Below are 16,032 nucleotides of genomic sequence, written 5' to 3' on the forward strand. Positions count from 1 at the left end.
TATGAAAGTCAATTATATAGTGACAAGAAATACTGGTTGGGTGACACAAGGATTCCTAAAGCTCAACAGAATTATTAAACTGTAAAAGGAACACTGTCAGAATGCATTGGGAACAATTTAGGCAGAAAGTAATAGAGGAAAAACGCAGCTGTAACCTAATCCAAACCATAAAGGAAAAATTGTCAAAACAAAGAATTGCACCTGCAAAGTCATACTGATACTAAAAATGTTAATTCCTAAAAAGCACTTATTACCTGTGAAATTCAGGTTGAATTTTGCTGTACACAGCACAGTTCCAAGAGCCATGATTCAATAAGATGAATCACAAAACAGAGTGACACTAAGGTGTGCCTTTATTTGAAACCAAATTTTACAGGCTAAGCTGAAAAGCACAAAGTTAAGAGTTTGCCATCTGACAGACAGGATGATTTGAGATGTGCAGTCAAGACTGTGGGTCTGGTACTAAAAGTGAGAGGATGCAGAGCCAGGGAAGGTGGCACCCAGGACTGTGCTCAGAGGGCTCTGATGTACAACTGCATCTCAGAACAGGATGCAAGAGAATACTGAATGTAATTCTCATCATATAAAAAAAAATTTACATAGTAAATGTAATTACATGTAATTCTCACTATTTATCTGCATTCTGAGAGAGGAAGTCCAAACAGTCCTCTTGCCCTAAATCACAGGTTGGTCACCAGTGCTGCCAAGTGCAGTGTGTCCACCAACAGCAGAACACCAAGGGAAGGCACCTGAGCTCCCAACAATCCCTGGGCACACAGTTTTTATTATTTGAACTACAGGACAGAGATATTCTCCACACTTTACCATCTTTCCTGCTATCTCCCACTACCCACGTGTAGGGTTCTGTATGAGTGGGAAAAAAAGTCAGTGAGACAATTCAGGATGTGTCTCCCTTTCCAAAATTCCTCAGCCTGCCAGTTCAGACACTGCCCCAGCACAAAACAGACCAACAGAGGAATGAGGGGAAACAGCAAGGCCCTGAAAAACACATTTGTGGGAGTGAATTGAAAGCCACGTTTACAGGTTTTGAACACACACAATGTATTTTAGCGATGACTTATAAGTAATTGTTTAAAATAAGAATAGACAAGAGGTAACATGAGAGTTATCCTGGAAATTGTTGCAGAAAGACAATGGGTATTCATACAGAACACCAAGAATTTCAGGCAACGCTACCAAAAAAAAATTTAAAAATTAAAAAACAAACAAAAAAACCCAAAAACAAACAAACCCCCAAACCAACCAAAGAAAACACAAAAAAACGCCCAAAGAGGTTCACTTTACAGTTAAAAACAGGATGATACTTAAATCAAGAATGTAATGCTATGCATATGGATATAGCTTTACTTATTTTTTTTAAATTTTGCAATATCTTTATCTTAATTGAAAATCAATGGTCCTGTCCTGCATCATAGCAAGGCCCAACACAGTGGGACAGAACAGAGTATAAAAACCTTCTAAAGGCATTTCAACATGAGATGACATCAGCATTTCTCTACACTTCTGTACATCAGGGAGGGACTTATGGAAAGCCATTCCCTTCCTGCTTACTATTGGTATCCTCTTTATTTGAGCTTTCACTTAAACCCACTGCATTCCACACACAAAAGGGAAGGGCAATTGGCACATTTTTCCTGAGTGATTCTCTTAATAAATAAAGGCAATTAATTCAGGAAACACATCAAAAGATAGTTTGAGCCCTAAATGTTCCATAATAAGGTTTTTGTAGCCTGGAAATCATGTATGGGATTGCTCCTCTCAGATGTATGCACACTTCCCTTTGGCAGGATTTTTGTACCCTCACTCAGGAACTGCAGCCTGGCAATGGTTAATTTGGTTAATTAATGGCCCAATCACAGCCTCTGCTGTTTCCTATGAAGCAACAAGAAGCAGACAAAACCACCAAGGTGCAAATACAATGCACTGATATATATTTTATTGGTGATGAACTGACTTCCCATCCCAATTTAGCTCAAGAGAAAACAGACCAATTAAAAATTTAGTTTGCAGACCCTTTCTACATTCAACTCAGAAATACTGAAGCGTTGGCAAATTATTCATACCACATGAATACTCATTTTTTAAACTGCTCCTGACCCATATTCTAATTGAAAACGGCAAGCCTGCCAAAGAGTTAAATGAAAAAAAATTACAACAATAAAATCAGAGCAAATGAATCACTGATGTCATGGCAGTATATGTCCATTGAATGAGGTCAGGGATGGCTGACACAAAACCCAGAGGAGAGCACACCCAGTGCCAGGAGCACCAACACTTCAGCTGCTTGGAGTGGCAGCAAACTGCCATCATCACAGTATAATTGTCAGGTTACTACAGGTGTGCAACAGATTAAACACGACAAAATCAACAGAATCAAGGTTTCCAAACCAAATGCTTCCACTAATGATTTGGCTCAGAAGAGCACTTTGAATCACCTTTTGAAAATTTCTATTTTCCCTGTGTAATTTTCTTGGTATTGAAAATATCCCGGAACATAATAGAAATGTCAAAGGTCTTCCTTCAATCCATTAGTAACACCACAGGAAAATAAAACCTGGAATGTCTTCACTGAAACAAGCAAGATGGAAATAGTTCCATACAGCACTTTTTAGGTGGTTTACTAATATTCCTAAGCCAAGTAACCTATTTCTAAAAGGAAGGACATACTGCATAAACAAACTGTACTTGATTTTCATTTCTGTAGCACAATGAATCCTCAAACACACTAAATCCTACAGTTGGATGTGCTCTTTATAAATACAAAATTTATATTTATGATTTTTCCTGTTTATTCTGTAGGCAAGACCCTGAACCATCCTCAGTCTATGAATTAAAAAAAAACAACCACAGGAAAAAAAATTCTTTTTAAAACTAGGACATATGTGTGCTATATGTAAGTGCTTCAATATAGAAATAAATTCCCACATCAATACTTTATGCTTGTGCCACTGATTTTTCTTCTCTCCTATCACATAATGCACAGAAGAGTAGGAATATTGGGTTAATTTTGGGGCAGGAATATTGGGTTAATTTTGGGACACTTCTAATGTCTTCTCTGGCAGAACAAAGTGAGTTTTCCTTGCTTAAAAAAAAAACCAAAAAACACCACCAAAACTTTAGCATTTAAAATAGTTCCTGTCAAAAATATTACAGGACCAAAGGTTTCCAGGGAATTTTCCAAAAGAACTGCCTTCCCACCTTTCAAAAACATCTCATCTTTGCCTTGTTGTTTCCTGGTGGCTCATAAGCTAAAATCCCAGGGCAACATAGTTTATTGTTTTAATATCTGTCTGACGCAAAGCAAAAGTATTCTCTGGTGAGTGCTTATCTGTCATATGTACTTCTGTGAAAGGAATATCAAGATAAATAAGATGTTCTAGGGCATATCATGGGATTATGAGCTTGGCACTCACTGAGTTCTTTTTTAAAATAGTTGAAACAATAAATAAAAAAAACATCTACACTGATGTTGTGAGGATGTAAGCTTGAAGAGCATTGGGGTTTAAATATTTTAATTATAAGGGATTTATGCTATTTTAGTATGAATAGACAATGAACACTCAAGTCCATAAATGGGACAAACTAGATGAGAGGAAATAATATTCATAATTTAAACAGTTAAAACAATAAAATTCTATTCTAATGGTACAATGGACTGTGAACTTACTTAGTATTAATTAAACTCAGTGTAATGGCATTTTCTATATTGAAATGAATAACCAGTGATCTGGAAATTCATTTAGACCATTAGGTTAATTACAGAAACCGATGGAAGTTTTATCAGACAATTACAATTAGAGAACACGAACAATGTGGGACAGATTTATAAGCATTTGTACCACCTCAATCATTTTTGCTGATTTCCACCACCACTTCTTCCAAAACTGTAATCAATATATCAATTAAAAAATGGGCCATCAACTTCATTTGCCCTTGAGTATGATAAAATAAAACGAATTAATATCGGATTTTGCATTTTCATATTTTTCTTCTTTTAATTCCATCTCTCGACTGCAGGATGAAAGATTTATTTAGGAGCTGATAAGCAGGCGTACTGAAGATGAAACAACTCTAACATTTAGGAAATCTAAGCCAAAATTGATTTCAGTTTAAAATGTACTCATTGAAGTCAGGGCAAAATTCACTTTTATGGGCATGCTAAACATTTGGGAAATAGAGATGTTCATCTGCACATCATTCCGAACAAAGGCATGGAGAAACTTAAAATATTTTACCATACATGTGAGCTACCCATGTAGCTAATAGTGAACCATCCCTTCAATGTATGCTCAGAAAAATCCACCAGTAGCCACACACTTAAAACTCAAGTATTTTAACGCTTACTTGGAGCTAAAATAAAGTCTAAAAGTTTCAGAGATCAAAGTGCTGATTTAGAGATTAAAAAATATTTAGCTGCCTTTGAACTTCCCTTTAAATTTAAAATTCCATCTCTCTCCCACTGCCCTCCATAGGGCCTGGGTAGGCACAACTGGACATTCCTGAGGGATGGGGTGCACAGCTGGAGGGGAGGCACAGCTGGAGGGGAGGCACAGATGGAGGGGAGGCACAGCTGGAGCTGCTGCCTCACCCCACCAGTGAGGGCTGGGTGAGCCCAGAAGTGCTGGAGTCAGTCCAGAGCAGGAGGATTTCTACTGGAAATGCATCTCCTCTTCCATGCCCTGCCACCAAGGACAGGGACATCATCAAGGGACAGAGGCAGGCACGCACTGGGAAGAAAAGGGACCATAAATGTGACTTGCAAGCAGAGAGGCTTCCACTGCCAGGACATTCAGTATTGGAACAGATGATGCCCTGACCTTGTGCAATCTCCATCCTTAGAGGTTCTTCCAACCTGAATAACTTTACAACCCCACAACTCTGTATCTTCCTTCTTTCCCACGCTTTGGTTCTCGTGAGCTTCTACTTCATTCACATTTTCAGGCACTTCTACATCATAGAAAAATTGGGGAAAATATGCATAAAACAGTTCTTGCAATAAATTCAGATAGATTCTTCTTTTTAAGATAAATTCTTCTTTTTAAGATAAATTCAATAAATTCTTCTTTTTAAAAGTTCTTGCAACAAATTCAGATTTGTATTTTTGCCTTTTTGAACAATACATACCCAGCTGTGTTACTGTCCTTGGCAGAACAGTGATACAGACATTCAGGGACAGAATTTATTTTTTTCTTCTTTTGAATCTTCCTTTTGTCCAGCAGGGTCTTAATTTTCTCATGGATCCTACTCACGTGTGGCTTCAACTTGGAAAAGATCCAAAATTATCTTTGACACCTTTCCTATTTACCAGTAGATAAAAATTTCTTCAGGATTTTAAAATTCCTTGTGGAAGTAACCATTTTAAAGAGCGAGGGCAAAAAGAGACTGTCAGTTATGAGCAGCCAAATTGTTTCATTTATTTTTGTGGGAGATATCCTGGGCCTCTAGAAAGATTCCAGTGAGTGCTGGCTCACTGGGATTTGGTGAACTCCAGTCATTCCTGGCCGGACAGAACTCCTTTCAGTGCTTCTCCACATCCTGCACGATGGCAATGATGAAGGATTTAGCTGACATCTGTTGCATCTGCTCTGCCCTGGAGATGCCAGTCCTGTGGAAATCTACAGCAACCAAGGTGTTCTGCCTGGATTTCCTGCCCGTGGTTGTCACAGGACCTGCGCTACCCAGGGATAGGAGCACATTGGCATGCTGAAACTCTGCTTTCTACATAAAAAATTATCTATTCCAACAATAGGTGTGCAAATGAAAAACTGATCCAGGTCCCATCTTCTCCTTCAGCATAAGAGAACAGATGAGGCATGAGGGACTATTGCTGCTGATTTGTTCCAGTGCTTGCAGAAGAAACAGCTCATTTCTTTCTGTATTATGTGAAGGGCCAGAAGTGATGGAAGGAAGCAGAGCCATGTTTCCATCTCCTGACATATGCAGAGGTGTAACTAATCATTGTGCTGGGAAATGTGTAGTGTGATACATAAAATATATCCTGGAGAAAGAAAATATCAGAAGGGAAAGAGCAGTTCCAAGAACTGCAGTCTGCTTTCTGGAGAGCCAGTGGGTAAAAGTGCTCAGAGCCATCTGGGCTACCAGTGTCCAGTACAATTACAAACTAAGAAGTTCAACAGAAACCAAGCTAGCCAAATTCAGAAAAATCCATCTTACAAACTGAGGAGCAAAAGGTGAACAATCAGGTTAGTCAACACTTTGAAAATGGGGACTATCCTCTTCCAAACATCTGAACACTGCTAAATGCCATTAGCACTCTGTGAAATTCAAGTATCTTAGATGGCTTTTGAAAAATCCCAGCAGACTCTTTCCCTTCTGTTAAAACAATTACAAATGAAAACCTCTTAATTCTTACATTGTAAGTGGCTGTAAAATATCACAGTTACAATATCAGCAGTAACAGAATAAACGATTAACAAATTATTCAAAAAAGAAGGCTGAAATATTGTTGTCTACATGAAATAATAGTACAAGTATTCATCTCCTAGACACTAATGTTGACTTATCAGTTATCATTTCAATATTACAAATGTGCACTAAAATGGAATACAGAAGATCTTTAAACTAATAAAAGAAATGAGATGAAAGTCTACCTTCATTTCCATTCACTTCTGGTGGAATTTCCTATAGAAATGAAGCTATTTTACATCTTTATTGAAAGTTTTGTAATAAGGAGGAATAAAAACCTAATTACAATATGTAGTAATTGTAGTAATTTTGTGTTATTAGGAGTTGTGACCCTGTAGGGGAAACTGCATTCTGGCAAGAGGAAATTCTGTACATAATAAAGGGAAAATCATGACTTGCCAACACACAGATTCAACAAAAGTGTAATAATTTCTACTGCAAGGGCTACCAGCAATGCCTGTTATGAAACTGTGTATTACACATTGCCCAGTGGGAGACAGATAGGCAAAGCTTGTTTATTTATGTATTTGGCATAATTGAAAACAAACAGGTGTTTGTTAGGATATCATTATTCAAGCAGCACCACTGCAAAATAAGATTTTTCAACAGGACTGACTCAGGAGACACAAAGGAAACAGTGAACTCCAGAGCTCAGCTTGCTCACAGGGTCTTTTTGGGGAATCAATATTAGTGGAAATATCATCTGATGGAAACAGCAATCCCAGCAACAAAATTCCTGGGGTGCAACCCAGTGACACAATAGGAGCAACAGGGTAAACTTAGGAAAAGCTTTCCAAGAAGACCATTTTTCAGAAAATTATAACAAACACTGCCCCCTCTTCTCTAAAAAGAGGCTCCTAATAGTGAAATGAGTGAATTGTTTGGATCATTTTCCAGGAAAACAATTGTCAGTCAAAAAGGAGGAGTGCACTAAAAATTTCCAAAAGGGAGCATTAATTTAAACTGTAAGTATTTCATATCTCTGTGTAAAAAATTTGTAAAAAATCCCCACTGGTAGAGAAAGCTGACATATTAGAAAATATTCTTGGAGCACTTGGAAGAAAATGCAGACTTAACTGATATTTTAATTTGCAATTGAAAACATTTGATGCATTTGTTCACTATGCATTTGTAGGCTCCAGACTCCTCATTTAGAGGGGATCCCATATGAATCCTAGAAAAGCTGCAGCTCCAGGGATGCCATTGATAACGTTTGACATAAAAGAATTACATGACTGTAGAGATGATCACTATGGAACTCTTTTGTCCTAACTCCTGGATTTAACTTAAAAAATAATTATTTTAGCAGTAAGATAAGCTCTAAGAGAGTAGAATTGCATTCCAGATTGAATACAATCTTCATAAAGAGCATATCTGATAATGCTGTTAAATCAGAGCATGTGTTTTCTATACAATGAACACAGAGCCAGGGCTGCTGTAAGCAGCAGTTACTGCTCCTGCATTCAGCTCCAGGTTTGTCACCCCACTAGATGCCAGAATGAGAATCAGTGGTGCCACCAATCCAGTCTAAAATACTCTCAAAAGTATTTCTGCTCAGAATTTCAGAGGACACATCTCTACTCCAAAGTTTTGTACAGACAAATGGCAGCATCCATCATGTCAGCTTGTCTCTGTTTTTTACTAGGGCAGCTTTTTATGCCTCAAAATACCCCCTTCCGTACAGGCTGTTTTTTCTGTATAAAAAGACTTCATATGTAATTCCTGACCCAATCAAATGGTGGCATGGTAACAGATGTTTTGTGTATTAAATCACAGGTGTGAGCAGGACAGAAGAAACACAACATCTACACAAAATGCAGAGCACACAGCAGTACTACATTGCAAAAAGTGTCACTGTTACTGTAGAACTTTTTTTGACCATTTCTATACAATATTGCAATTTAGGCATTTTTTTTCTTTTTTCAAAATGCAATAGACTTTGAGAATAAAGATGCAACTGAAAACACCGAATCATCTGTTGACATGACTTACATATTTTTATAAACACCACATTTACCTTAACAAGAGCTGTTGGGAAAGTTGACATTTTTAGGGGGCTTAATTCACATTAATGTGCTTTTGTCACAAAAACAGAACAAGAAACGAGCCGTAACACTAGCTTACTTGTGGATGTGTATACTAGTGAACTGGGGGCACTGTACACGGGAGATCCCTCCTGGTTTGCCTGGCACAGCAGCACCCTGCCTACAAGAAAGAGAGAGAGAGTGGTATCTGGTTTTGGAACACTTCAACTGAACCTCAGTTTTCATCCCAAAACACAAATCAAGTCCCAACCGGAACGGCGCGCTCGACCAGGGGCGCTTTTTTGCCCTTTATTTTGCAAAAAGAAAAAAAAAAGAAAAAAAAGAAAAAAAAGCTTTTTTCTGCTTTGATTTCAAAGCAGCAAGAGCCCAAACAACCCCAGTTTGACATTGGAAAAGCAGAACACAGACATGCCCCCAGCACCAACGCCGCTGTCATCCCGCGGGCACCGCCAGCCTCGCTGGCTGCTCTCTCTCCTCCCTGACACCCTGCTGCTCCCAAAACTGCTGCCCCAACCGCCCTGCCCACCCTGCCCTGGCTGGGATGAGGCTCCTGGAGCCAGCACAGCAGGAAAATCACGTGCAGCATTCCCAGCATGGACACCAGGCCAGGCAGGACCTGGGTTCCATCGCTCCCGTTGTGGCTGAGCGATCGCTGGCACATCTGAGTTCAGCAGTTTTTGCTCAGAGGAATGCACAAATATATTTGTGCTAATATGCTACTTTCCATTGAATAAGCTGGGTTCAGGATTAAGAACAAAACCAGATGAAACAAAACTTTTTTTTCCTCCCCCAATGAATAAAAGTTAAAAAAAAAAAACCCAAATCCATTCAAACCAACATTTTTGCAATGCTCGTTTTGAACAAATGACACAAGTTTAAGGTTATTTCCTTTTTTCTTTGAAATGAACTTTAAAACACAGGTTTTCTTCAAATTGTACTTTAGCAGTCTTAGCTGAATACAGATTGAACATTGTACTTTCAAACTAGGAAAGAAACTTCCTCACTTCTGGAATACAGGAAAAGTGGGATATGAGACATCTGGTTTTGCAGATATATGTGCATATATCTGTACACACACACAGGATTTTATACACACATACACTGACATGCCTCAAGCTGTCAGGATTTGTGAATCACACAATTCCAACCCATCAAATCTTTCAGGAGATTTGTGAAACTTCAGGCATTGTGCACTGACATGCAATGGAATTGCACTGAGTTGAGTCTAATGTCTTTAGGAGGACAGGATTAAGTACAAATGGTAGCACATTTTCCACAATATTACAGGAGCAATTCTCAACTTCCATTCACTGGGCCAGAATTCTCTCAAAATATATTAAAAAAAAAATTCTGCCATTAACTAGTTCTTTGTTTGTTGCTTGCAGCTGTCACTTGGAGGACAAATACTGGAAATGCTGAAGAATAATAAAATAATTCTCGCAATTTATGCAGTTTAACTAAGACTGTGACTACTGGAAATCTCATTAATTACTATGCTTCTAACCTTCCCAGACAATAGCACACCCTTAACTAACAGGATTTAGAGATGCTTGCCTTTTTCCAGCCATCCACATTTAATATAAAAGATAAAAGAAGCTCATTTTCCCCCTTACTTTAAGGCAACACATGATTGTCTGTATTGATATCTCTGTCAGCCTTCAGCCCTTGTGTGGAAGCTGGCAAATGAACATGCAGCTATTGAGATCCTAATCACAATCAGGATTTTCAGGTTAAATAGAAAATAAATAAATAAGTAAGCCCTATCCACACACTTGTTTGACCCCAGGAATGAAGATTTTGGAATATGGAAGAATTCAACACCACAGATGCTTCAAAACCTGAGCTAGTGCAGAAGCCTGCAAATCAAAGTGAGCTGAAGACCCAGAGGCATTCATCTGGCTGAGAGGAACACATGAGCAAAATCAGTCCTTTTCATTTTTGTCATTTCAGGTTTTAAGAATAATTGTAATGACTTCAAGTATGTCAAGAAAACAGAGCAAAAGATTTTTAGAAGTCAAACGTTACAGTTTATTTACGTTATTCACCAGAAATCCTAGATAACACTTGGCTTCCTCCATGCTCCATAAGTATTTTCCTACTCTTTGGAGCTAATAATCTTATATTTTTTCTGATTTCATCTCATATAAATCCTATTTTCCTTACTCTAGTCATCTAATTTCTAATTAAAGTACTTCAAAACAGATGATTTTTTTCATCTCTGCTACTAGAGTGTATTTAATTTCTTGCACAGAGCCTTCTAATTATATTTTGACAATCTGCCTTTGAATTTGTACATAATATTAATACTGATAACTAAAACATTATTATTAGATTTTGTTAGGAAAAAAAATATGGAACTTTTTAATCTACTTTAGTAAGAAAAGATTATTTCTTCTGCATCTAATTTTGGTATTAAAAGTATTTCAATTGCAATTCATAAAACTGAGGGAAGACTGAATTATTTACAGTAAGATCTTGGATAAACCTCAGAACACAGAAACAATCTATAAATTCCCCAATGGGAAAAAAAAAAATTATTTTTCCTCCAGAACAATAAATTCTAGTGTGATGGAATAAAGGATTTGGTTTTTTTTTTTTACAAAAGAGGATTTTAATGTAAAGTTTTGAGGGATAAGTGGCAGAAGGGACACTGAGGGGACCAGCCTGGGGGCAGGGGCACTGCAGAGACCCTGGCATGCTGCCTGGCAGCAGGGCCAAAACCAGGTGTCCCAAGATCAAAGACTATTCCCACTCATCCTCCTCTTCCTCCACTGTTTTCTCCTGCAGCCCATGATTAACAACGTGCTGTTTGATGAGGTCCTTTGCTGAAGCACCACAGTTATTTTGAGAAATAATTACTCTAAAAATATTCAGGACTGTGGAAAAAAGTGATGTGCAGTCATTAATATTTTTAGAATGCTTAAAATTCAGTTCCCAGTGGTTTCAAGATCTGACTAAATGCATTTCCCCTCTTTTTTTTTTTTTTTTTTTAATATATTTTCAAAAATAAGTTTTTGGGTGCAGTTATTTGCATGATGCAGAAATACCAGTGTACTCATGGTGCTGCACAGAGTACTCATTGCCTCATGTAAAACAGCTAAAAAAAGTCACTGCATTTCTCCAGTCCTCAAAGAGCCAAGAAGTAACACCAAGGATCAACATGTGGATTCACAAACTAAATTATAAAGGATTTTTAAATCCCTGCTGATAAAAATAGCTTTTAACTGGAACCACTGTGCAGCCAGCACTGCAGGCAGCTCAGAAACACAAATCTGCAATTAGCTGCAAAGAATTTACACAATTAGCTGGAATGTCTCGTGGTATTGTTTGAGGAAGTATAAATTGAAATAACATTTTCTGCAGAAAAAACCATACACCATTAGCTACAATCACGCTGCTGGTGTAAAATTAACAATGGTGCAAGGCTGGATTATGGCCCCAGCTCTCTCCTGCCACAGGAAGCAGATGAAACTTCTAGAAGGCTTTCCTGGCAAAGGTTTAAAGTTTCTATACCATGACAGACAACCTGAGCCCTCCCCAGACACAGGGCATGAGTGCCTTGGCTCATGGACCTAAAGTTTCCAATTTTCAGTGGTGGCATTTATTCTGCAAGAATTCTGGGGGGAATCACCAAAAAAGAAGAGGAGAGATGTTATTGGGGTTTGCCCTGGGACACAACATGGTGAGACACTACACACAAGGAGTTTTAGTGATGATTCCATCACTCTAATCCATTGTGCTCTCAGCTTTCCAGGTAAATCAGCTGCTCTTTACACATATTTTTTTTCTATTGTATTACCAAAAGGAGCTTCTTACTAAGTACCAGTTCATCCATTCTTTAATACTATTTACAAACAAAGAAATCCAAACAAAGCCACAAAAATGAAGCTATTTGAGTCTCATTTTGCCTACACTATTAGAAACTGTTATTTCAAGAGCCTAATCTAAATCTAAATCTTAAAAAAAGCCCATTCTTTATTCTTTATTCTTTATTCTTTATTCTTTATTCTTTATTCTTTATTCTTTATTCTTCATTGAATTCAGTGATTGCTTTTTCATTTTCTTTTCCTCCCAGTCCAGCTGGATGATACCAAGTTCTCCCTGAGTCAGTTCTGATCACTCTTTTCCTTTGTGCCTTTTGCAACAGCTATTATTCCTAAACACTTCTGTGTTCAATGCATGAAGAAAACTTTAAAGCTGCACCTCTCATGAACAAATCAGGAGATTTGCAAGTGTGTCAAGGATCCTCATAAGCAATCCATGTCCTCCCTTGGTTTGCTGTTATAAAAGTGTAATTTAATATTTGTATTTTCAGACAGAAATAGCACTATTTTTGTTCTGGTCTCAAATATTGTTCCTTGATGGGTTATTTCAAAATGTCTCACAGAAATGGATCAGAAACACCTCATAAAAGGCTCCTGTTGTGCAGTAATAGTTTATGTTAGCTTCCATTGTCCCTTCTGACTAGGGAATTTAAAGAGAGCCTCTACAGCCTCTCTCTTGAATACATAATAGTAGTTAAGTGCTCTCTTAGCCCTTCAATATCAATAGTCAACTACACAGACTTAGCATGCTTTTAAATATGCTGTTAATTCAAAAAGAAGTGCTCTTTGAGGGCCTGCAGTTATCTGGGCTCTCTAGGAATTGAATAATAGCCTTCAGATTTTACCACAACCACTTGTGGATGGTTGTGTTGATACACTGGATTGTTTCATCCATTATTAACAAGGAATAAAGCAGCATAACCCCAAACCCCATGCCTCCTCTCTTCCAATATGTTAAAAATACAAACAAAACCTATGCTTAATCCCACCAAAGCTTATATATAGTTTCACTTCACAAGAGGGTAGGGAGGAGAATCTAAAGTAGTTGATGTCTAAAGTTGATTTTCCTAAATCCAAACCCCTTCTGACAGCGAACCTGAAATATATTCAATTATTGAACAGCCTGGGTGTGCTTGCTGCTGGTAATGAGAATTTGTGCTCTATACATACATTTATGTAGTAGGTCCCTGACTCACATATAACCTGATATATACTGTTTAAAAGAGAGGGAGGGAAAAAACCAACCAACTAAAAAAAACCCCAAAAAACACCAAAAAAAAAAAACCCCAAGCAGTGAAGGTGTCTGTAAGACATTTCCTGGGACCTCTCCATCCAAAAATTCTCTTTAAGACATTAATGTTCCTTCCCATCACTTTTCTAAGCATTGTGGATATTTCTTTATCATCACCTCTTAGAGTGGCCCCAAAACACCCAACGATTCAATGAATGTTACAGCAAACACCCCTTGTATGCCACCTCCCAATTATTCTTTGCTTCCCATGTCATCCATTTCCCAGCTTTTGGGAAACAGCTCTCTCTGCCCAGTAATTCCTGTGCAGGATCCAGGATGCTGTCAAAAATTGGGATTGGAAGGTGTTGATATCAAGCTAGTAAAAATCAGAGAAGCAGCAAAGTTTGCAGCTCTGGTATGAGACAATCCCCCCAACTCCCTTTCTCCCCACCTCTCCCTCTGTAGGATGCAGAACTCACCCCACAGGGACAAGGATCTCTCCTCCTCCTTCTCCTGCCTGCTTTAAAACACACCGTGGGACTGACCTGTTTCTAATTTAATTAACCAGCCTTCCCATAGACTGGCTGCAGTGCAGGAACAATTCATGTAATGTTTCCATTCACAAAGTAAAGCATTGCACCATGCTGCCCTTTCCAAAATACTTCTCAAATGATTTATCAGCCACAGACATCCCTTGTCTGGTAACTAAACTGAGACTAAATTGTACAAATTCAGCTGCTGCTTGTGCCAAAATCTGCACCATGCTTAGAGAGTTCATCTGTGCTCCTTAGTGAAATTAATTATTGGCATCAAAGTGTAAATCCTGTCAGCAGAAAAGTCTAAAAACTGGACATGCATTATGTAGTCATGAAAAACAAAAGGAGTGATACTATCAGGATTTCCTGCAAAATATATTTACTGTAAGATGTCTCCCTGCAACCTCAGGTGCACACAAACTCTGTGACCTTCTGTGCCATTATTTTATACTGAGACATGCATCCCACTGAAGTTGCTCAGGATCTTTCAAAAACCAAGCCATTCTTCTTGCTCTTTCTAGGTCCTCTAGCAGCCATAGCAGGTAAATGATGGCTATTCCTGGTTCACTTGTAACTTTGAGAAAAAACCTGAGAAATTCCCATGTATAAACCTCTGAAGTAAACTCTGAGCTGGAATTATGCTCTTCTTGAAAGGAGATACTTGAGAATGTACAAAATGCACTCATGTTCTGCTGACAACGAAATGGGTTGCATTCATACATCTGCCTGTTGAATAAAGATTGCAATAGGAAAAAAATCACAGAATAGATGAAACTGGAGCCTTTCTGCCCAAACACAAACACTACAGTTTCAACATGGCCCTGCAGGGATTACAAGTGGATGTGTTTATGCTTTATCCTCTCATATTGTGTCAAGACACTATTTTCTGTGTAAATTACCTATTTCAGTAAATCTATAAGACAGAGATGCAAATCTAATGCAATTAGATGCAGAGATGCAAATTACTAATCCCTCAGTTCTCCTTGCTTACACCAGTGAATGCTGGTTCTGACTTATAAATAAAATTCTATTCTGAATGACAAGCTGAGAATATAAAAGACCAAAAATTGAATCATCATGCATAATCCTGGCTTTAGCTAGTCTATTTATTTCCCAGCCCAGACAGGTTCCAGAATTTTGGGAGCATGAAAAACCATTACAAAAATGGTAATGCAATGTTTCCAAAGTTTCCAACTTTTACTAGAAGCAATTCTATGCTTGGAGATTTCCAAAGAGAATCTGAGAGCACCAAACCAGCAGAGCTTGTAAACTTGTAAAGCACAGCCCCCTCTCAGCTACCTCCACAATGAAGAAATGAATGAAATCTGTATTTTGAAAGTTTCTCTCAATAAGCATTATGAAATGCAATTACAGTGCACATTGGGGATCTTGTCCTCCAATGTCCAAAGTGGGAAAAAAATGAGTAAGAAGGAAGAGAAAACAATATGTTTGGAATACAATTAACCATAATCTTAAACTGCTTAGCATTAATTTACAGATGTAACCGAGGTTTAACACGGAGCAGAGTTGTTTCCCATTCCACTTAACTGTATTAACTTTACATTTCATATATTACTTTATTACTTTACATTTCAGAAGAGTTTGCCTGCCTGACTGTCCATCCTAACACACGGATCTTCCTAACTTGGTTATTCTTCTAATCAGAGGAATTTATTCCTGCACATAACTGCTACAATTTTATCTTGCTTTGCAAATATCCCACCCAGTTCTGAACAAACAAATGTTTCAGTGATGACCTTGCAGTTTGTCTTAAATTTTCCTCGGAGAGATCCTTAAGCCAGTGCTTTCTACATCTATCCATGGCTTGTGCTTGGATTACAGCCTCAGTTTTATTCTAAAAATGCACCTTGCAGCCTTAGCTCAAGCCCAGGCAGTGCCCACCCAGGCTCACCCCTGTTGCCCAGGTAATTTTGAGACAGGAGCAGAAG

The 16,032-nt window shown here is 38.1% G+C and overlaps 1 protein-coding gene across 10 annotated transcripts in view; it reads right to left on the reverse strand.

Moving 5' to 3' along the window:
• RBFOX1 (RNA binding fox-1 homolog 1) overlaps positions 1-16,032 on the reverse strand; it is a gene marked incomplete at both ends in the record, with an annotated part of 1,149,754 nt that overhangs the window by 53,280 nt on the left and 1,080,442 nt on the right. For 8 of the 10 annotated variants that reach the window (XM_084216436.1, XM_084216434.1, XM_084216442.1 and 5 more), the window contains one exon: positions 8,572-8,652. The exons of the other annotated variants lie outside the window; for them this stretch is intronic. In XM_084216436.1, the coding sequence (XP_084072562.1) occupies positions 8,572-8,652 (81 nt within the window). The remainder of the gene's footprint in view (positions 1-8,571; positions 8,653-16,032) is intronic. 10 annotated transcript variants of the gene reach the window in all.

The sequence above is a fragment of the Fringilla coelebs genome, assembly GCF_963513975.1.
Source record: "Fringilla coelebs genome assembly, chromosome: 16".
Taxonomy (NCBI): Eukaryota; Metazoa; Chordata; class Aves; order Passeriformes; family Fringillidae; genus Fringilla; species Fringilla coelebs.